General features: G+C 45.7%; 1 protein-coding gene across 5 annotated transcripts in view; it reads left to right on the forward strand.

The window, feature by feature from the left end:
• Positions 1 to 221: 221 nt before the first annotated feature.
• Positions 222 to 21,806, forward strand: part of TMEM87B (transmembrane protein 87B) — a 48,932-nt gene continuing 27,347 nt past the window's right edge. Inside the window, exons 1-8 of one of the 5 annotated variants that reach the window (XM_043918790.1) lie at positions 222 to 535; positions 7,031 to 7,091; positions 9,814 to 9,905; positions 13,419 to 13,553; positions 14,708 to 14,761; positions 16,605 to 16,695; positions 18,146 to 18,207; positions 18,581 to 18,764. In XM_043918790.1, coding sequence (XP_043774725.1) covers positions 377 to 535; positions 7,031 to 7,091; positions 9,814 to 9,905; positions 13,419 to 13,553; positions 14,708 to 14,761; positions 16,605 to 16,695; positions 18,146 to 18,207; positions 18,581 to 18,764 — 838 coding nt within the window. In that variant the 5' untranslated portion in view covers positions 222 to 376. The other 4 variants (XM_043918787.1, XM_043918786.1, XM_043918788.1 and 1 more) reach the window with 4 other exon arrangements.

The raw sequence follows: 21,806 nt of genomic DNA on the forward strand, positions 1-21,806 counted from the left end.
CGGATTTCTCCCCGCCCCCGCCCCTGAGCCCCGCCCCTCGCCTCCTCTCCGGGCCCCTCCCCCCCGCCTGGCCCCGCCTCCACGCTCGGATTTCCCCCCGCCCCCGCCCCTGAGCCCCGCCCCTCGCCTCCTCTCCGGGCCCCGCCTCCCCGCCTGGCCCCACCTCCACGCTCGGATTTCCCCCCGCCCCCGCCCCTCCCCCTCACATTTCACGCTCTGGCCCCGCTCCCCACCAACTCTCCGCCCAGGTCGGTCCTGAGCCCCGCCTCCACGTCCTATCCATACTTCCTGGGCCCGAACCCGCCTCCCGGGGCGGGCCTGCACCAGGTGCGGGCTCGCGGTGTGGCGGAGCGCCAGGTGCGGCTTCCGCGTAGAGATGGCTGCCGTCTGCCGCGACGGGGTCTGGCTCCCGCCCCGACGCCGCTTTACCGCCGGGCGCCCGCTGCTGCGCTTCGCCCTCTGCCTCCTGTGCTGCGGCCCGGCGGCTGTGGGCGCCGTCCCCGAGGTCGGGCTCTGGACCGCGACGATCAGTGACGTAAGCGGAATGTCGGGACCGAGGCGAGGCGCATCTCAGGCCCGCGGGGTTCTCTGGGGCCCGCCGGGAGCCAGTTCCGGGCTTGTTCATCTGGCCAAGTCTGGGCGCCCGACGCGTTTCCTGGGCCTTTTGTCGCTGTGGGCAGGGAGCGCCCCCTCCTTCGGGCAGACCTGGCCTTTGGGAAAGATGAGTCAGACTTCTGTGCAGGGGGGCGGCTCTCCCTTCTGAACTCTGTTAGTAAAAATCACCTTTCCCGAAGTCCTGGCCTCTCGCTCTGCTCGGACAGGCTCTGGCTAGATCAGGCCCTTCTTTATTCAGACCTGAGCCCTGAGTCGGACACGACTGAGCGACTGAACTGAGCCCTGAACCCCTCGGCACTCCTAGCGGCATCTTTGGATTTGACCCCTCCTCATGCCGGGGTGCAGCCACAGGGCCACACCCGCGTGGCCACAGGAAGGACTTTCCAGGATTTCAGCTTCCGTATACATTTATAAAGCGTGTTCGTCTTTATTCCTCTCTTTCTCTTTCTTCCTTCCTCCCTCCCTTTTTCTTCCTTCTTCCTTCCTTCCAGAAGGGAGCAGGCAATAGTCATGCCGCTGCCTTTCCCTCTTTCTGGGTTTCTGAATTTCTCTCGGGCTCCTATCACAGTTCTGGGAGTATGTGTAATTAAAGGACATTTGCAAGGCTAGTCCGGAGGCTTGAGCCCGTGTCTTCCTTTCCAGGGCAGGCCCTTTGAGAACTTGACATCCGGTAGTTTCATGTCTCATGTTGTGGGATGAATGCCCGGGTAGAATTTTGGAAAGATTTGCCAAAGAGGGACAGGAAATCGAAAAGGCCTTACCTACCGCTTTTCTAGAGTCAGATGATTCATCCATCTCTGTTTGAGATGAATATTTTCCACATGTATAGAAGCGATGTCTGAATTCTTTTTATTATTTTTATTTCTGGCTGCGCTGGGTCTTCCTTGCTGCCTGTGGGTTTTCTCTGTTTGCTGTGAGAGGGGACTACTTCTAGTTGAGGTGCTCAGGCCTCTCATTGCAGAGGCTTCTCTTGCTATACAGCAGGGTCTCTAGGACTGGAGCCTCAGTAGTGTGGTGAGCCTGCAGCGTATGGGATTTTCCCGGAACAGGGATCCAACCCATGTCCCCTGCGTTGGCAGGCAGATTGTTAATCTCTGGATCACCTGGGAAGTCTGGATGTCCGAATTCCAAAGGCAAAACTTACATTTTGATTTCTTCAATCAGAAAAAGAAAGTAGTGTAGGAGACTACAAATTCCTCCTATAGCACAAAAGCTACATAGAGGCTAGAGTGCTTATCTTTCTGAATCTTTAAGACCCAGTGCAACCATTTCTTCCAGGATTCTCCTGGGTTGGTGCCTTATTTTGTATACCAATCATAGGCCCTGCGTATCTCCATTATTGAATTTCTCTGAACAGTAAAAAGCAAAATTCAGAGTGTAAGGTAAGGGAGTTAGGGAAGGCGAGGTTCAGAAAAAGAAGGAGACCTGCACTTTACAGGAATAGATCACCTTTAATGAGGCGAGAAGGGGCAGCAGTCAGATTAGCGAGCTGCTGCACTAACCCAAGAGTAAGCATATGTAGGCATGTATGTAAAAAGCTACTGTCTTAAGGGGGCCTGTTCTTCTCTGAGGTTTTTCAGAGTAGTTATCTCTTAAATGGCTGGGGCAAGGAATTCTGGAGATCAGCCAGAGGCTGGACCGGTTGGGAGCTGGGCGGAATCAACCTTAATGTCCATTTTTTTTTCTTCAGGTGAGAGAGTTCTTTGTTCTGCATAGAACGGTGGGGAGGACCTAGAGGGGAGTTTTAACTCCAGGACACTTAAGGTTTCCTGCTGCTTCTGTAGTGAATGGGCAATAGCATAAACTAAGTCAGAATTAATTGGAAGTAAATTGGCTGCAAACAGACTCCTTCACCATATCTGTCAAGATCTTTGCCAAGTACACTTTGGATAGGGAGATTCCTAAAGCCATGGGGAGAAAATAACTTTGCTTCTTGTGTGAGAAAGAAAGTTTTTCTTTGGATCCCACATAATCTTTATTTTTGTTGTTTAGTCGCTAACTCATGTCTGACTCTTTTGTGATCCCATGGGCTGTAACCCCCTAGGCCCCCCTGTCCATGGGGTTTCCCAGGCAAGGATGCTAGAGTGGATTATCATTCTCTTCTCCAGGGGATCTTCCTGACCCAGGGATCGAACCCATGTCTCTTGCATTGGCAGGTGGATTTTTTACCGCTGAGCCACTAGGGAAGCCCCAGGTGATCTTTAGATCATTCAGAACAGTAGCAAGCCATAAAGCTCTTTGCAAAGGGTAGGCTGATTTTTCTTCACCTCCCCTATTTCAGTTTGTCACGACTTGTTATGGAGAACTGGAAAGGAAAGTGTAGTTTTCTTTCATTTGTCCTGCAAATTCATCCAGAAGTGGTTCTTTCGATTGTAAAGGTCAGCAGTTTAAGTGCCTGCCTACCATGTGCCATGCACTACATTGGCCATCGCTGTTGGAAGGATGTATTTTAGACACAGCCGCCTCTCTCAAGAAGCTCACACAGTGGTAGGGAGAGCAGATTCGTGGGTAGTAAATACACACATGGTGGCATTCTTGGGATATTACTGGAGCACTGAGGAAATCACCTAACCCCACTTTTTGGAGTTGGTGCCCGGCTGACTCTGAAAGGATGCGTAGATGAAGAAGGAGGCGGCGAGTATAACAGCAGCCGTGGAGAAACTCTTGGTGAGTCTGCTGACTAAAGGCAGGAGTGTTAGTTGGGATTGGACCACCATAAGCCTTCCATCCCTGAGCTTGGCCTTGAGCCTATGGCCAGGGATCTCAAACTCAAGGACCTGTGGGGGCTGAGGCAAGTCCTGTTGTGAGTGAAGCAAGGTAGGTTTGGGGCTGGTGGGTAATGCTGTGAACTGCAGATGACGTGCCACTGCTGAAGAGGGCACTTGCCATTCGGCTCTGGCTGTGGATGCTATAGGGTGGTCGACACATTTTTTTTTTCCCCCCCTCCCCCTCCTTTTCAGGTCGACACATTTTTATCTTTTTTGGCTGCACCGCACAGCATGTGGGGTCTTAGTTCCCCAACCAGGTGTCAGACCCTCACCCCCTGCAGGGAAAGTGCAGAATCTTAACCTCTGGACCTCCAGGGAAGTTCGTATATTTTTACTATGTCAACTAATTCAGAAAAGTTTTAAAAGGCTCCTTGTGGGCCCAACATAACCCATTTTGTAGGTTGAATTTTATATGTTGGCCACCAGTAGCAACTTGGGAGTGTGAATGAGAGCAAGCCCTGGAAGAGTTCTAGACATTCCTGCTAATCACAGTGGCTGTTATCTGAGGATGAATTGTAGGCTCCAGTCTGAGCGGAGGCACCAGTAACTGCAGAAGTGTAGGCTTGAATCAGGCCAGTGGTGGCAGGAATGGAGTGGGTATTTGCTTTGTCACTCAGCCATGACTGACTCTTTGTGGCCCCCATGGACTAAAGTCTTTCAGGCTCCTCTGTCCATGGGGTTTTTGAGGCAAGAATACTGGAGTGGGTTGCCATTTCCTCCCCTGGGGGGCCTTCTCAACGCAGGGACTGAACCCACATCTCCTGCATTGGCAGGTGGATTCTTTACCACTGAGCCACCAGGGAAGCCCTTTAGGGATGGAGAGAAAGGGCTAAATCTGAGAAGTGTCTGTGAGATGAAGTAGGCGTGCCTTGGAGATGGGGTGATGGAGGTGAGAGAACAGAAGGAACCATGGCTTGAGTGATAGGGGATGGCATAACCTACGTACAGCCAAGCTGGTCAGCACAGGAACAGCTGATGAGGAGCAGAGGGGGAGGCGTCTGATTTATGCAGGTGACTGTGGACAGTAGTGGACATCCCAGAGGGCATGACCTTTAGGTAATTGGGTATGTGGACGTGCAACTCAGAGGAGGGATCTGGACCAGGGATTTATTGATGTTGAAACTGTTGAGGAGGGATGGGATTTCCTTGGTGGTCCAGTGGTTAAGAGTGAACCTTCTAATGCAGGGGATGTAGGTTTGATTCCTGGTTGGGGAGTTAAGATCCTACATGCCTCAAGGACAAAAACCCAAAAGATAAAACAGAAGCAATATTGTAGCAAATTCAATAAAGACTTTAAAAAGAATGATCTGCATTAAAAAAAAAAAATCTTGAAAAAAACCGTCAGGGAGGGAAAAGGGTTATCAAGAAAGAACCATTTCTTCTATCAGGGTTTTCCTGTAATTCCTAACCGCTTGTTTGCTTAACTTAATCTCCTCTCACAGAATTTTTATTCTTGGGGAGGGCAGACATGGATCAAACCAGTCAATCCTAAAGGAAATTAGTCCTGAATATTCATTGGAAGGACTGAACTGAAGCTGAAACACCAGTACTTTGGCTACCTGATGTGAAGACCCTGATGCTGGGAAAGATTGAAGGCAGGAGGAGAAGGGGACAACAGAGGATGAGATGGTTGGATGGCATCATCGACTCAATGGACATGAGTTTGAGCAAACTCCAGGAGTTGATGATGGACTGGGAAGCCTGGCGTGCTGCAGTCCATGGGGTTGCAATGAGTTGGACATGACTGAGTGACTGAACTGACTGAGGGCAGACATGAAATACTAGCTAGTACAAGATCTCATTGTAGTTGTGGTAAGGGATGTGAGGAGTGAGTCCCACGAACCTTGGAAGGGGGGGCCAGCCTGGTATGGGCCCTGGTGGAAGATGCCCTGAGGAAGGGGATTTTGAACTGGGCATTCGGGGTCAGAAGGAAATAACTAGAGGAAGAGTAAATTTTCATGTAAGTTTTCAGGTTGACCACTAAGGTCCTGAGGGCTGGAAGGAGTATTATGTTTTTGAGGACCGGAGGGAAAGGTACAAGACAGGTGGTCTGCCCACCTGTCTTGTGGTATAGCGCAGTGGTAAAGAATCTGCCTGCCAGTACAGGAGATGCAAGAGACGCAAGTTCGATCCCTGGATCGGGAAGTCCTGGAGAAGGAAATGGCAACCCGCTTCCTTATTGGGTGGGAAATCCCATAGACAGAGGGGCCTGGTGGCCCACCGTCCATGGAGCGTGGAAGAGTCAGACATGACTGAGCGCACACAGAGAGGGTGGTACACCACAGCTCAGAGAGAGGCCAGCTGTTTCATCAAGGGTGTGTTTATGTTGATGCCAGGAGAGCAGGCACAGACGCACACACACGCAGCCCTCCCTCAGCTCCTGTGTCCTGCTGGCCTCAGCCTGTGAGCCTTGTGGGGCCTCACGTCCGCTGCAGGGAGTAGGTCACGTGGGACAAGGCTCTAAGCCAGGCAGTGATGGGACCAGGTTTATGGGTTGCTTTGTTTTTCCTCTTTTTGACCACACAGCATGTGGGATCTTAGTTCCCTCACCAGGGGTCAAACCTGTGCCCTCTGCATTGGAAGCATGTTGTCTTAACCACTGGACCACCAGGAAAGTCCCAGACTTACATTAAAAAAAATAATAATAATAGATTTGGTCATAGGGAGGAATGAAAGGATTGTTGTTCAGTCGCTAAGTTGTGTCCGACTCTTTGTGACCCCACGAACTGCAGCATACCAGGCTTCTCTATCCTTCACCATCTCCCAGAGTTTGCTCAGATTCATGTCCATTGAGTCAGTGATGCCAAGCATCTCATCCTTTGTCATCCTCTTCTTTTGCCTTCAATCTTTCCCAACATCAGGGTCTCTTCCAGTGAATTGGCTCTTCTCATCAGAGGGCCAAAGGATTGGAACTTCAGTTTTAGCATCAGTCCTCCCAATGAATACTCAGGGTTGATTTCCTTTAGGATTCATGGTTCAATCTTGCAGTCCAAGGGACTCTCAAGAATATTCTCCAGCAGCACAATTCAAAAACATCAGTTCTTTGGTACTTAGCCTATTTTCCAGAATACAGCAGTACTTTTAAACAGTAGAGAGAAATGTTTTAACAAGATTTTCTTTATTAGTTTTTTAAAACACGTATTTATATGTATATATTTTGGCTGTGGTGAATCTTCGTTGCTGTGCAAGAGTTTTCTCCAGTTGCAGCGAGCAGGGGCTACTCTCCAGTTGCAGCGCGTGGGCTTCTCATTGCGGCGGCTTCTCGTTGCAGAGCGTGGGCTTCTCATTGCGGCGGCTTCTCGTTGCAGAGCGTGGGCTCTGGGCGAGTGGGCGCCAGTGGCAGCCGGGCCTAGTGGTCCTGCGGCATGTGCAGTCTTCCCAGATCAGGGATCAAACCAGGGCTCCTGCATTGGCAGCTGGGTTCTTATCCACTTACCACCAGGGAAGTCCAGTATATTTATTTCTTAATTTGGCTGCACCGGATATTAGTTGTGGCTAGTTAGCTAGTTACTAGTTAGATGTGGGATCTAGTTTTCTGACCAGGGATCAAACCTGGCCCCCAGCTTGGGGAGCAGGGAATCCTAGCCACTGGACCATAGGGAAGTCCCTAACAAGATCTTTCTGTATTTCTTTGTTTCTCATTACAGAAATCAGGACCTTTGATATTTAGGAAAACCATGTTTAACTCTACTGAGATCAAGTTTTCTGGTAAGTATAATAAGCTAATATAATACTGAAGTAACAATAAATTATAAGTAAGCAACATATAAGCTAATATATTAGCATAATATAAACTAACATTACACATTATAATATTATGTATTTTAAACTAGGCAGATGTTTTTAGGTGATTATAACATTTTAAGAGTCTATTTTGATCTAGTCAAATTATAGTTATTTTCAAGAATGGATTTTTCTAATCTTGTCTCAGAAAATGAAATATGAATCATTCTTTAAAAATTATAGTTACAGCCTAATAAAGGAATCTTCAGCAAAAAAGTATTTCACTTCTGTGAAATTTGACTTTGAATCCCTTTTAAAGTATAATAAATTTTTTTTATGGATATAGGAAATGCCATGATTGTGATGAAACCTTTGTGCCTCTGAAATCTGTCTAAATATACGTGATTATAGTATGAAATAAAAATTATTAGACTGATATTTTAATTAGGATTTTAGGGCTTATGAAAGCGAAAATACTGCTCGGGACTCTGTCTGTTTAAATACCGGTATGTCATGACTAACAAGTCATAGAGGGGGAGGTTTTCAGTATGGTTAGTGGGTTTTCAGCCTTCCCTAGTGGCTCAGCAGTGAAGAACCTGCCTATCAATGCAGGAGATGCAGCTTTGATCCCTGGGTCGTGAAGATCCCCTGGAGGTGGAAATGGCAACCCACTCCACTAGTCTTGCCTGGAGAATCCTATGGACAGAGGAGCCTGGTGGGCTACAGTCCATGGAGTTGCAGAGTCAGAGACGACTTAGCGACTAAATAACAGCAAGTGGTTTACACTGGATCTCAGTGTTTTATGGTAAACTCAGTGGGTTTACTGTGCTCTCACTCCTCTTAGTGTTTCCAGGAAGTTGACTAGGTCAGTTGGTTGCCAGGGCTAAAGTTTGGGGATAAGGAGTAGTTTTTTTTTGTCAGGTAGAGCCACTTGGCTTCATGGACTCCACAGCCATGCCCATTTTCTCTCTCCCACCATCCTCTGATCATCTGTTGGACTGTTCTGCCCTGTGTGGTCTCTGCTGACGGAAGTAGGCGAGTCATCGGCTAGAAAGCAGAGGCGGCTTCAAAGCAGTTGAAGCAGTTAATCATGGATCTTCAGTTGGTGATAAGAACTTGGTAATAAATCAAAGCCCACGGTGGGTGAGGAAAAGATTTTGGCATCTCAGTGCTTTAATAAATTCATGTTACAGTGTCTAGACAAGATTTAAAACACTGGTGCAGCCAAAAAAAAAAACAACTCTGGCGGGGAGTAAAAGGTTATATGGACCAGTGAAACAGAGAATTTGGTTTTTATGGCTCAAGCGGTGAAGAATCGCCTGCAGTGCAGGAGACACAGGAGACACGGGTTCAGTCCCTGGGGCGAGAAGACCCCCTGGAGGAGGAAATGGCCACCCACTCCCGTGTTCTTGCCTGGAGAACCCACGGGCAGGGGAGCCTGGCGGGCTGCAGTCCGTGGGGGCGCAGGGAGTGACGTTTCTGAGCGAGCGTGCAGCAGAGTGTGAACGTGTGAGACAGCCTCACAGCGGCCGCAGTCCAGCGTCCACACACCTAGCGGGGGAAGGAGTGAGGCAGCAGGAGGGAGTCAGGAACAGAAGCACTTTTAGAAAGTGGGAGTTCAGTCGGGTGAAGGCCGGCAGTGCCTCAGCGCTGGTGGGCGAGAGGTCTTTCTGGAGCCGCGAGCGAGGCTCTGCCGTGGCTGGCAGGGGTGGATGCGGCACCTGAGCCTCCTTGTTCGGCTGCCCTGCTCACCAGGCAACCTTCTCACCACGCTGGGCGTCCAGGAAGGCTTGTTGAAGAGAGTTAGCCGATCATGACATGTCTGCTTTATAGTTAACTATTTATTTTAAGTGAGCAATTGGGTATTTGGGTTTATACATGTACCGCTGTAGTGCAAAAGAGGAGACAGCATCTCTGAGTTCTCACAAAGCGAAATTTTAGTGCCTGCAAAGTTAAGCATTGGTCCCTTGGATATGTGTCTATGCTGTTTGGTGGGTCAGACATCAGGCTTTCCCTTAGGTGACCCCGCAGTCCTTAGCAAACTGCCTCAGGCGGTCATGCTTCTGCCTTGCCCTCACACCTCCTGGGCCTTTGCTTCTCCTGTCTGCCCACCCTCCTCTTCACTGGGCAGACTTCTGTTCTTTCTTCATGAGCCTGCTGGGGCCCCATTCTTCACGCCCGCGTGACTATCTCAGGCACCTTGCCCAGGGCTCGCTTGATCCCCTGTTCTTAGCCTCTTCCACTGTCAAAGGTGCCTGTTTAACTGTTAACCCTCCTTTCCCCTAATTCCTCTTTTGTCAGGCATCCAGGGATTATTCTAGTTTACCATTATGTTTCTTCCTGGCACACAAGGGCTACTTACTCAGTACTTCTTGGGTGGATAAGTCAGTGAAGAGAACATTTCAGAGTGAAATAAACAGTGACTGAGCATATCCGGGTACTCAGTTTATTTTAACACTGGACTTAACATATAGATGAAATGACTAGTCTTACAGCAACATTTGGTTCACTGTGATAATTTAGTGTAATGAACTTATCTGTCTCATTTTGCGGTGACTTTTTGGAGGAATTAGGTAATATTTTACTCATTGTTTCCTTAAGGTAGCCTATTTTAAATTGAATTCTTGAAACCTGAAATTTAAATTGGGGTATATAATATTATTTACAATATTGTTACTATAAAATGAGACTGTCTTTTTCTCAACAGTGAAGTCATTCAGCTGTCCCGGGCCTATGAAGTTTACCATCGAGTGGCATTTGGAGCATCATACCTGTCACAATGAATATTCTGAGTTGGAAGTAAGTAAAACGCAAATTTTAAATGAGTGTAAAGCTATGAAGGAAAAATTACAGAGTATAAAGATTTATTTGCTCATTAAGTGAGGAGTCTAGAAATAGAGACTGTAGTTTTAGAAGTGCCACAGATTTATTTTGGGACTTAACAATAAATGCTTTAATTATGTCAAAATATATGCTTTCTGAGTATACAGATCTATCAGTTTCCTTGTATCTTATGAAGAACATTAGTAATTATTTAAATCAGAGTTATAGGAACCATTGATAAAGGGATTTTGGGGGGTACTCTTTTGCCCCCTTCTGATGCCTATATCAGAAGCTTTCTCTATCTCCTTTATACTTTAATAAAACTTTATTACACAAAAGCTCTGAGCGATCCAGCCTCGTCTCTGGCCCCGGATTGAATTCATCTCCTCCGGAGGCCAAGAATCCCGCGTCTCATCGTTCAGCAACAACCTTTCATCTTGGGGGCTCGTCCGGGATCCTTCAGGACAAGATGGGCCTGATAATCTATGTGAGCCTACTTCTGCTGGCTCCAGAAATCCTGAGTCTGCCGTTTGATCCTCAAGACAATGCCTTCCTGTCCTGGGCTCACTCCTATGCTGCATTCCACAATCAGTCTAACTGCTGGGTCTGCGGAGCACTCCCCTATTCATCAGTGGAAGGCTTCCCGTGGTGGACATCTCCACTTCAAGGAAAGGACTTTCTCTAAGTCTGCAAATACCTTCAACAATCGCATGTGATGCCTCTTCTTAAACTGATGACATCTAACAACCTTAAGATGGACTGATGTAACTATGGACGTAATGTGACTTTTCATTTTGATTTTAACTTGGTTTAATGACTATTTTGCCTTATATCTGTAACTGTATAATGGGTTTTCTAACCATCTAAAAGCTTTTAGTTTACAAATAGTTGTCCGAGCTCCTATGAGTGCCACAGCCTCCTCCAACTATTACTTGGAGCCCCTGGCTCAGACATCCTCACTATGAGGATTAGGAGAATATGTTGCCTCACCAATTTAGGGACAACGCCCCTTGTCAGCTCGGAAGCAGTTATGGAATGAGAACGACGCCCCTTTTCCCTAGGCAACATAATTCTCCTAAAAGAAAAGGGGGGAATGAGAGAGTCATTTCCTAGGCAGGTTGATGAGAAGTCTAGGGGTCCCCAAGGGGAGAGAGGTCTGGGATATTCAAGGAGGAAGAAAGGACAAACTTTTTTACTTTTTTTCCTCTACATTCCTTAGGATTATATAACAATAATGTATCCTGCCTGAGGACAGTCTTTGGATTAAACCCTCTGGCTAATTCTGTTATCTTAAAACATAAATTATGGGAGTAGGTCTGGTCTTTACAAGGATGTATCCTGCCTGAGGACAATCTTTGGATTAAACCTTCTGGCCAACTCTGTTGTCTTAAAATGTAAATTATGGGAGTAGGTCTGGTGAGGTCTTTGCAACCTTCAGACATTCTTTGGACTCATTGGAGAGTATATAACTCCATTGCTAACACTAGCAAAGGGGTACTCTTTTGCCCCCTTGTGATGCCTATGTCAGAAGCTTTCTCTATCTCCTTTATACTTTAATAAAACTTTATTACACACACACAAAAAAAACAAAATAAAGGGATTGTGAATCATACATAAATAAAAACCAAGTTAATTTAAACAAGAAATGTAAAAATTTCATCCATTCAGAAAATGAGTAGCAGGGGACCTAGGGCTTTAGTGCAGATGAGCAGATTTCGTGAGTATGAGTAGATCTCATCAAGAAGTGAGGAGGGAGACGGGAGAGTGTGAAAGGAGAAAAAAGAGGCCAGCCTAGGTCAGTGTGTGCTTCCTAAGGAAATCACAAAAATATTCACTTAGATTGCATAGACATCAGATTTAGGACATCTAATGTTGATACTACCCTATTAGCTGATAAACAAATCTTATTCAGATTTTGCCAGTGTCCCAAGAATGTCCTTTTTAGCAGCTTTTTTTTTTTTTTTTTCTTTTTTCTGATACAGAATCCAATCCAGGATCACATTGTATTTCTGCAGGGTTTTTTGGGGGGGTGGGAGGGGGCAGCTGTCATTCATGACATGACATTGATATGTACAACTGATTTATTTTTATAAAATTTCCCTCAATTTGAGTGTTTCTAACATTTTCTCATGAATAAATTCAGGTTATATTTTTGTCAGACATACCATACCCTGGAGAAGGAAATGGCAACCCACTGCAGTATTCTTGCCTGGAGAATCTCATGGATAGAGGAGCCTGGCAGGCTACTGTCCATGGGGTCACAAAGAGTTAGACACGGCTGAAGTGACTTAGCATGCACACACTAGAAAATATACTGTTTTGTCCCATTTTTGATGATGTTAATTTGCTCAGTCAGTTAAGGAAGTTTCTGTCAGTTTTCCACTGTAAAGCTCCTACTTTTCTCTCTGTTGTTAACAATAATTTGTGAAGAAATACTTTTGTATTTACGTGTAAATATCCTGTTTTTTCCACCAGTCCTTGCTTTAATGCTCTTTGGTTCTTGCCTGATTGATTAGCTGTCACTGTGGTGATTGCTGGGGCTTCCCAGGCGGTGCTGGCGGTAAATAGCCCAGTGGACAGTGCGGGCAGATGTAAGAGATGCAGGTTCGAACCCTGGGTCAGGAGGGTTCCCTGGAGAAGGGAAGGGCAGCCCCGTCCTGTGTTCTTGCCTGGAGAATCGCATGGACGGAGGAGTCTGGTGGGCTCCAGTTCATAGGGTCACAAAGAGTCAGACATGACCGAATCGGCTTAGCCCTCACACACAGGATGACTGCTAAATGGTGATTCTCTTAATTCCATGTTTTCTTCCACATTTACTAGCAGCCTGCTATCAGAATGCACTCTCTCTTTTCTTTTACCTTACCTGTCAGTCAGTCAGTTGTCAAGATGGACTCGCTGATGCTCAGTTTGTCGGGTGTTATGATCTCTAACTGTTTTTATGTATTTTGCTCACGTTGTCCCATATTTGGCCAGTTGTCGTCGCTCAGTCGTGTCCGACTCTTTGTGACCCCCATCAACTGCAGCACACCAGGCCTCCCTGTTCGTCACCATCTCGCAGAGTCTGTTTAAACTCTTGTCCATGGCCTTCCATTTGGCCAGTGAAAGCCTCTTAATCTTTTCTTGATACCCGGGAGCTGCCATTAGGAGCCTGGTTTTATTCATCCACCCAGGAGCCTGGAACCTCATTGTTAGTTGATGTGTAAATGAAATTTCCCCTGCACTCACTTGGGTTTTGCCATCTTTGCTTTATGTTACTATGTGTTTGGTTTATCTTTCCTTGTAATTGAATACTGCTTCTTTCTCTAAAATCCTTTATACATGGAGTAGAATGAAAGTAATCTCAGGACAAAGTATTATACGCAAAATTATATGCAAAGCTTTTTTTCTTTTTGGTATTTTGTGTTCAAGTGTTCCAAACAAAGTAAATTTTTGGTATTGTTTAGATATTAAGTGAAAATAAATTATGACATAGAACTTTACCTTGCATAGGAGCTGTCACAGAAACATGAACTTCAGGTCACTGAAGACTTTTGTGGTCATTATTTCAAGAACAGTGAATGCTGGACAACAAAAAATGAAAATGTAGAGTGCAGTAGTGATTTACAGGTGTTTCCCCCATTGAATGTGAGTATCTGTCTCTCTGTGTTGAGATCAGATGTATTTGTTTCCCAGTGAATATAAGTATCTATTTAACTTCTGTCTCACCAGTATTGTGATAAAGAAAGGTCTTAATTCATCAGTTTTTAGGTTTAGTTCTCTGTGTGTGGCAGTACATAGTAAGTGAGATATTGGTACCACTGTTTCATGCCTTTGTACCCTGTGCAGCAGCATCCTTGAAAGAGGATCTTTTTATCATCCTTTCGTGATCTGCTGTCACTGCATCCCTCTCTCTTCTGCCCACCCCAGTCGGGTCTTTGCCAGCCTCACCCCGTCAGAATAGCTCTAGTCAAGGCGATCAGCGGCCTCCATGTCATTAGACCCCACGTCTGTTGCTCTCACGGAAGGTCTGTCAGCTCACCAGCGTTTAACACACCTGAGCACTCTCCTCTGTGCACTAAACCTGGAGACTAGACTCCACAATGTAATAGTGATCATCCCTGGGTAGTGAGGCTGTGGGTCGTTTTAACTGATTTTTTTGGTCCTGTAAATTCTGAAGTGAAAATGTCTTTAATAAAAATTTGGGGGACTTGCGTGATGGTCCAGAGGCTAATACTCGGTGCTCTTGATGTGGGGACCTGGGTTCAGTCCCCGGTCAGGGAACAAGCTCCCCTGTGCCATAGCTGAGACCCCGCTTGCCTCAGTGAAGACTGAAGATCCCAAGCGCCGTGACTAAGACCTGGCGCAGCCAAATAAATATTTTTTTAAAAATCTAAAAGAAAAGTTTTTTCAAAGGTTTCTTTTAAAAATTTGTGTTGAGGTATAATAAACATAAAATAAAGCATGCATGTCGGAAGTGTAGGGCTTAATGAATTTTCACAGCCTGAACCTGCCCCCATAGACCCAGATCAAGTACAGACCATCGGAGCACTTTTGGGTTCCTAACACCCTCCCTGCCAATGGAAGCCACTGCCCTGAAGAAGGAAGTCATTTTTCAAGTGTAGGGTTTTGTTACAAGTGTAGTGTTTAGGGTACAGTGAGATTTGTTCTCTGGTGTTCGGCCTTCAAATCTTTACTTTTTTTGTAACAGCTTTTTTTTTTTTTGCCCTCAATTTGTTAGAACTATTTTTCCTCAGGAAATGCAACAGTATAAAATGGAATTATTTTGTTCTTTTTTCCAGAATAAACAACTAATATCAAATACCGGAAATGTTTCAAACCAGGAAGGATCAACAGTAAGTCACTTTCTTTGCCTTTAAATCAAATGTATACAAGTTAGAGTAAGATTGAGCAGAATCTGCTGATGGATAGATACTCATGATCTTAAGTAGGGTGAGTAAAATTAGGAAAGAAAAAGAGAAATGTAATTTAAAACAGTGTATTTTGTTACACTTGTCTGTGTGAATTTTGTACATACTTGTTTCTTTGTTTAAAAAATCTGTTTAAAGCCATAATTTAAGGGTAACTTCTATGTAGTCTTCCTTTACTTTAAAAAATAAAATCCCCTTGTCACATGCCTTAGCGCAGCAGTGGGCTAGTCGGTATCGTCTTTAGGGAAATAAAGAGACAGAAACTACGATGTAGCACCAAGTGGAGGGAAATGTAGAATCGGGGGGCATTATTAAAGTCAGGAGACTAAGAAGTTGAGAGGGTTACAGAGAGTTGAGTGTAGGGACCGAGAGCAGACTTAGGAGAACTTGAGGCTTGCTTTTAGACTGGGACTGTCTACTTTTACGGTCTTCTGCAGCCATCTTACGGAACAGTCTGATGGTGGAAAGGCGTTCAGTCTGCAGTGGTGCTGAGCCAGCTCTGCTTCGTACACATGCTGTCACAGTGGAGGAGCAGGAGATGACAGGGAAGACTAGGAAGTACTCAGGAAGGAGGAGTGTGAGAAGTTTGGTCCAACTACATGGGGGTGTTGGAGGGTCCCAGGCAGTTCCCAGGCGGGGGTTCAGCTTCTCAGTGGGTCTGAACTCTAGCAGCAGAGTGCCCAGCAGGCATTTAATTTAAATAGCTTAGCCCAGCAGTCCCCAACCTTTTTGGTACCAGGGACTGGTTTCGTGGAAGACAGTTTGTCCATGGACCTGGGGTGGGGCGTGGTTTCAGGATGACCCAAGGACATTGCATTTATATGCCACCACTGATCTGCCAGTCAGAGCTCAGGCAGTAATGTCAGCGATGGGAAACAGCTGTAAATACAGAAAGCTTTGCTCACTCGCCCACCGCTTACCTCCTACTGTGTGGCCCAGTCCTAACAGCCCACAGACTGGTACTGCTCTGTGGCCCGGGGAGTTGAGGACCCCTATTTTAGCCTATATACTGTATCTGAGTCATTTTCAATCATGTTATATGACATCTTTCTTCCCCTGTTCAATTTTAAAACACACACATTTAAAAACCAAATGCTTGATTATATTAGAAAAACTACTTGAAAGGTAATACTAAATATAGAATGGTAGCTTTAAGAGGAAACCTGTAGAAATTACAAGTAGAAAATATTGGCAAGTGGAAAGGCTTTTTCCCTCCTCCATCCTTTGGGTCTGGAAGGGTGGTGTTAAAAAAAAATGGAGGAAATGCTTCTACTCCCCACTATCCTTCTACAGCCTGCCTCTCCTTTTATCTGTGTGTGTGTGTGTGTGTGTGTGTGTGTGTGTGTAAGGAGCCCAGTTCCGTGTGTGTGTGTATGTGTGTGTGTGTGTAAGGAGCCCAGTTCCTTTTTTTTAGCCGCATTGGGTCTGCCTTATGGTGCCAGGGTTCTTTGCTGCAACATGCGGTCTTTTTCTAGTTGTGGTACTTAGGCTTCTCTTGTTGCGGAGCACAGGCGCTAGAGTGCAGAGACTCAGTAGTTGCAGCACAGAGGCTTGGTTGCCGCTGGCATGTGGAATCTTAGTTCCCCGACCAGAGATCACACCCGTATCCCCTGCATCTAAAGGTGGATTCTTAACCACTGGACCACCAGGGAAGTCCCGCCAGTTCGATTCTTAACAGTTGATTTAAAACATGGTGAACAGTTGTTTAGCTATATCTTGTAAAGCAATTTTAAAAAATAACTTAAAGGATTTTTTTTTCCTGTTTCAGGATGTTGTAGCCAAAACACAAAGAGATGGGTTTCATATCTTTATTGTTTCTGTTAAAACAGAAAAAACAGATGCAAGCTGGAATTTGAACGGTATAGTTAAACAGTATGCATGTTTACAGTCTGTTTTTACTGTATTCTGTATTTTTGTCTTTAACTCTGTATTTTTGTCTTTAATTCTACATTCTCTGTTAAAATACATTATTCAAAAAGAAATATCTTTAATCACAAAAATGAATAATCTGTTTATTTCTGGGACTTAAAACTTTATGCTTATCTTAAAACTTTATGCTTATTTATTTTTTAAGAGACTAGAAATTTAAAATTAATTTAAACTAAATTGAAAAAATTTTTAACTTCATGGAGGGGTACAAAATTCTCCAGATTAAAAGAAAAAGTTTTTTAGCATGTAGAAATGGGTGGGCAACACCCTAATTGTAGTTGAAATAGATTATATTCTGTTTCTTGAAAATGGCCATCATTAGGGGTTTAAAATTTTGTTCTTTAAAAAGTCTAAAAAGGAAATAAAAAACACGTGTTGGTCGCCTCGGAGTGGAAGTAGCCTCTCTGGCAGCAGTGGCCTTGTGCCCTGAGCCCCCCTGCCTGCCCAGTAAGGTAGGCCCTCTGGTACGTGAAGCTGTGGCCCCTGGTGCCTGGCGTGAACCCAGGCTTGCATCAGGCAGTTTTCAAGGGGGCAGGTGCTCTCAGAGGCCCTGGAATTGCCTTGTCACTCACTTTCTAGGCTGGGAGTCTGCTGGGCTGACAGTAGCCAAACAGCACGTGAGCATCCTGGGAGTTTGCAGACTGCCCTGAGTCACCCACTGGGACACAGGTGAAGCCACAGTCTGTCTCTGAGGGGCACCCAGTCCAAGGCGGAGGGAGAAAGCAGTAAGATGAGACAGGCATGGCTGCGGAGGAGGCCCAGAGCTGTTCTTCCCGCTGAAGCTGGTAAAGAGGCTGCTCTGGAGACGGCGAAGCAGGGCTTCCTCCTGGAGGTGCTGTAATGGGCCAGCCCATGCCACACAGGTGGTGGGGCCCCGCTGCCAGCCTGCTCCCCACCGCCTTTCTTTCCCTGATACCGGTAGGCGGTTTTACGCTGCTGCTGAATAGTGAATGGCGCAGCTGCTGAGCCCTGCAAGTCTTGGACTGTGTCTGCCACTCTGTTATTGCTGTCTCAGACAACAACCCAAACTAGACTCTGGAGTTCAGTAATTTGTCCAGGTTACGTTACGAAAGACAGAGTCCTCAGTGAGGTCAGGGACTCAGCCAGGGCCAGTCTCCGACCAGCACTATGCTGTCTGCCTAAGCGTCACTTAGCCCATGCTGTATAACAGCATTTCTATAAGTAAAGATATCTTGATAAGGTCACACAATCAAACAGCTAGTAATTACCCAGCACTTTGTGTGTGCTAGGTGAAAATCTAGTGTTTGTTCACTTGGTTTATGTTCTTGGAGCCTTAGAATGAGCTTACGTTGAAAAACTTAAAAAAAACCTATTAATTTTAATACCTTAATTTCTTTATCCCCATCCTGCCTTCTCTAGTTTCTCTTTCTATGTTGGGACCTTATGGATATATATCTGCATCAGATTGGCCTCTAATGATTGTGAGTATCTCTGATAATGTTTTTCCTTTTTTTAAAAATGAGCTTTGTATCCTCATTAGAATATTCGAACATTTTAAGAGATCAGTGGCAGTGATTCCTTAGTAGCTAACTGACACACCCTCTGTTTCCGGTTCCCTGGTCACTGGAAAGTAAAGGGTTGCACACTTGAATGTAGAATTGCCAGTTTTCCGCTTTGTGCCGGTGCCGTGCTGTGCAGTTGTGACCTTGTAGTACAGTTTGAAGTTAGGGAGCCTGATCTCTCCAGCTTTGTTTTCCTTTCCTTGGCTATTCAGGGTCTTTTGTGTTTCCTAGGAATCTCAGTTTTCAAATGATCAGAAGGTTTAACGGACTAAAATTGCTTCTCTTCCCACAGTTCTACATGGTGATGTGTATTGTTTATATCTTATATGGTGTTCTGTGGCTGATGTGGTCTGCCTGTTACTGGAAAGATATATTAAGAATCCAGTTCTGGATTGCAGCTGTTATTTTCCTGGGAATGCTTGAAAAAGCAGTCTTTTATGCTGAATACCAAAACATCAACAGCAGTGGGCTATCAAGTAAGTAGTGACTGTGTCATGAACATGGTATAACCCAAGAGTGTCCTGGCATTTGTGAGCAAGGCAGAGGGGACTCCCCCCCACCTTCATCCTGTGGTTTGGGAACAACCATAGTATAGATGAAAAGGACAGAGTCAAGAAGAGTGTCAAAGTAGGTCTTTGAACTAGGATAATGTGTATGGTCTTTGCTTTCTGTATTCTTGCTGACTTTCCCTTACTTCCCTCCTGGGGAGAAGAAAATTCCCTGAGGTTCAGCTGCCAGTGGCTGGCTTAAAGCAGTACAAAATTCTGGCCTGGGGACTTGGGTGCTACCAGCCCTTTTAGCATATTTCTCTTTTTTTCATCCATCCTCTTTCTTCTCCTTTCCCCAACAAAAAGGAAAGTTTGGCCACAGGAGTCAGATGAGCAGGTTAGGATGGATGGTGCCTGCAGCCTTTTACAAAGAACTTCATGTGACCGTGGGAGGCACCGTCCCAGTTCACACGGCAGAACGTGGGACGGGGGACACCGGCCGGGCATTCAGTTGGGCATCTTCAGATGTGTGCCCCAGACCGCTTAAAGATAGAGTGGACTGTCTGTACAGAAGGACTTCCCTTGCAGTGGTTAAGACTCTGTGCTTCCAGTACAGGGAGCACAGGTTTGATCCCTGCTTAGGGAACCAAGATCCCGTATGCCTTGCAGTGTGGCTGGTAAAAAAAAAAGTGGGAGGTGGCCAGAAAAGTAAAGATGTAATTAATTTCATCACTGCACCTTTGAAAGAGACATCCCTCAAAAGGATAGAAAGCACTCAGGATGTACTCAAATAGTCAGTTACAAATGGTCATGGTGCAGATTTTCAAAGGGTGTAGTTATATGGTTCTTTATTTTAAAATCCTCTGGGGAAGAAAGGGTGAGTTGGTATGTAGATGAGATAAATACAACATAATGTTGATAAGTATTGATGCCAAGTGATAGTACCTGGGAGTTCATTATATTGCTTTCTCTGTTGGAGAGAGAGAAAACTGTATTGTAGTTTCTCAAAAGTGAAAAGTTTAAAAGGACAATATGCAAAACAATAAAGCAAAGACATACATCTAGGGAGGCATGTTGGGGGTGTTATTACTCTCTAAGGAGTTTTAGTGATGTATAAGCACGTGTGTGTGTGTGTGTGTGTGTGCCCGCGCTAAACCAAATGAGGAAGAAAGGGTAAGTTGCCGCTTATGACTGGGTGTTAAAGCATTCTTGAGTGTCAGAGGAGGTAGGTCAGCTTCTTTGCTGCCAGTGGTGAGGGGGTCTCTGTCTAGAGAAGGTGGTGTGAACTTGGGTGAGGGGCAGCAAAAGCCTGAGATCCATGAAGAGAAGGAGAGCCCACCTGCCATCCTCAGGGCCATCAAGCCCTCTGAGATGACTCCATCAGGGCTCGGAAGAGAAAGCCCAGGCAGCTGTCCTTGTCTTTGAGGAGTCCTGTGGAAAAGAGAGGTACTCGACGGAGCCTGGGCTGATGTTCCTGATTTCCCCAAGTGTGCGCTCTGTAAGCCAGGCTGTCTTGCTTAACATTGGTCCTGGAAGGACAGAATCTGGAAAAATCAAGCAGTGAAGAAACAGTGATTGTTAGGACCCAACAAGGACGCATTAGGGATAGGTCACTTGACTTGTGCTGCGGTTGGGCAGTTAGGCATATGTAACAAACTTACTCCACGGTGTATCTGAACTTCTTCACGGTATTGGACGAGGTCTCCTGTGGTTTCTTCTGGACAGGATGGAGAAATGTGAGCTGAAAAGAATAATTAGGTGGGTTAACAGCTGGTTTCTGAGTGTCTTTTTCCTCCTCTCTGTCTTCACTGCCAGAGCTCTCATCATCTCTTGGGTGGATTCTGGAGTCGCCTCCTAAGCATTTTCCTGTCCTATAGTCTATTCCTTTCCAAGCCATTAAGTAGAGCAATCTTGATAAAATAAAGCTGTCCATTTTATTCTAAGGGTCAGCAAGCTCTTCCTGCAAACCTACACAGGAAATATTTTTGACTTTGTTGGCTCTGTTGCAACTTCTCAACTACTGTCTTAGGAGCTGAAAGATGCCACAGATAACAAATGAACATGGCTACATTCTCCAATAAAATTTTATTTACAAAGCACATGTCAGGCCAGATTTGGCCTATAGGCTGTAGTTTGTCAATGCATTTTTCACTCTTTTTTTTTTTTTGACTTATTTTTATTTATTTATTTGGCTGCTCTGGGTCTTAGTTGTACAACATGTGGGGATCTTTAGCTGTGGCATGCAAACTTTTAGTTGTTCCTTGTGTGATCTAGTTTCCTGACCATTGGCTGAACCTGGGCCACCTGTATTGGGGAGCGAGGAGTTTTAGCTACTGGAGCACCAGTAAAGTCCCACTCTTATTTTTTTATTGTCGTTGACTTCCCATTGACCTTAGCAGCAAGACCAGACTCATGGCCTGGCATAAAACCCAGGTGAATGGGCCATGCCTCTGTCCCAGTCTCATTTTGACCTCTCTTTATTACACGCCTTGCTGCAGACCTGCCAAACTTTCACATCTTGCAGCATTTTTTTTTAGCCATGCTGTGAGGCATGCAGGATCTCACTTCCCTGACCAGGGATCTAACCCACACCTTCTGCAGTGGAAGTGCAGAATCTTAACCACTGGACCGCCAGGGAGGTTCCATCTTGCAGCATATTTTGCTTTTTCTCTTTCTTCCTTCATGCCTCTGCATGTGCCATTTCTTTTGCTCTTCCCCTTCCCCTCCTCTGAACAGTTAACTCCTACTCAGCCTTCACCTCCATCGAGTCCAGGACTGCAAGGAGATCAAACCAGTCCATCCTAAAGGAAATCGACCCTGCACATTCATTGGAAGGACTGATGCTGAAGCTGAAGCGACAGTACTTTGACCAGCTGATGCGAAGAGCCGACTCATTTGTAAAAGACCCTGAAGCTGGAAAAGGATGAAGGCAGGAGGAGAAGGAGGTTGACAGAGGATGAGATGGTTGGATGGTATCACTGACTCAGCAGACATGAGTTTGAGCAAGCTCTGGGAGATAGTCAAGAAGAG

Source organism: Cervus elaphus, chromosome 11 (genome assembly GCF_910594005.1).
Source record: "Cervus elaphus chromosome 11, mCerEla1.1, whole genome shotgun sequence".
NCBI classification, from domain to species: domain Eukaryota; kingdom Metazoa; phylum Chordata; class Mammalia; order Artiodactyla; family Cervidae; genus Cervus; species Cervus elaphus.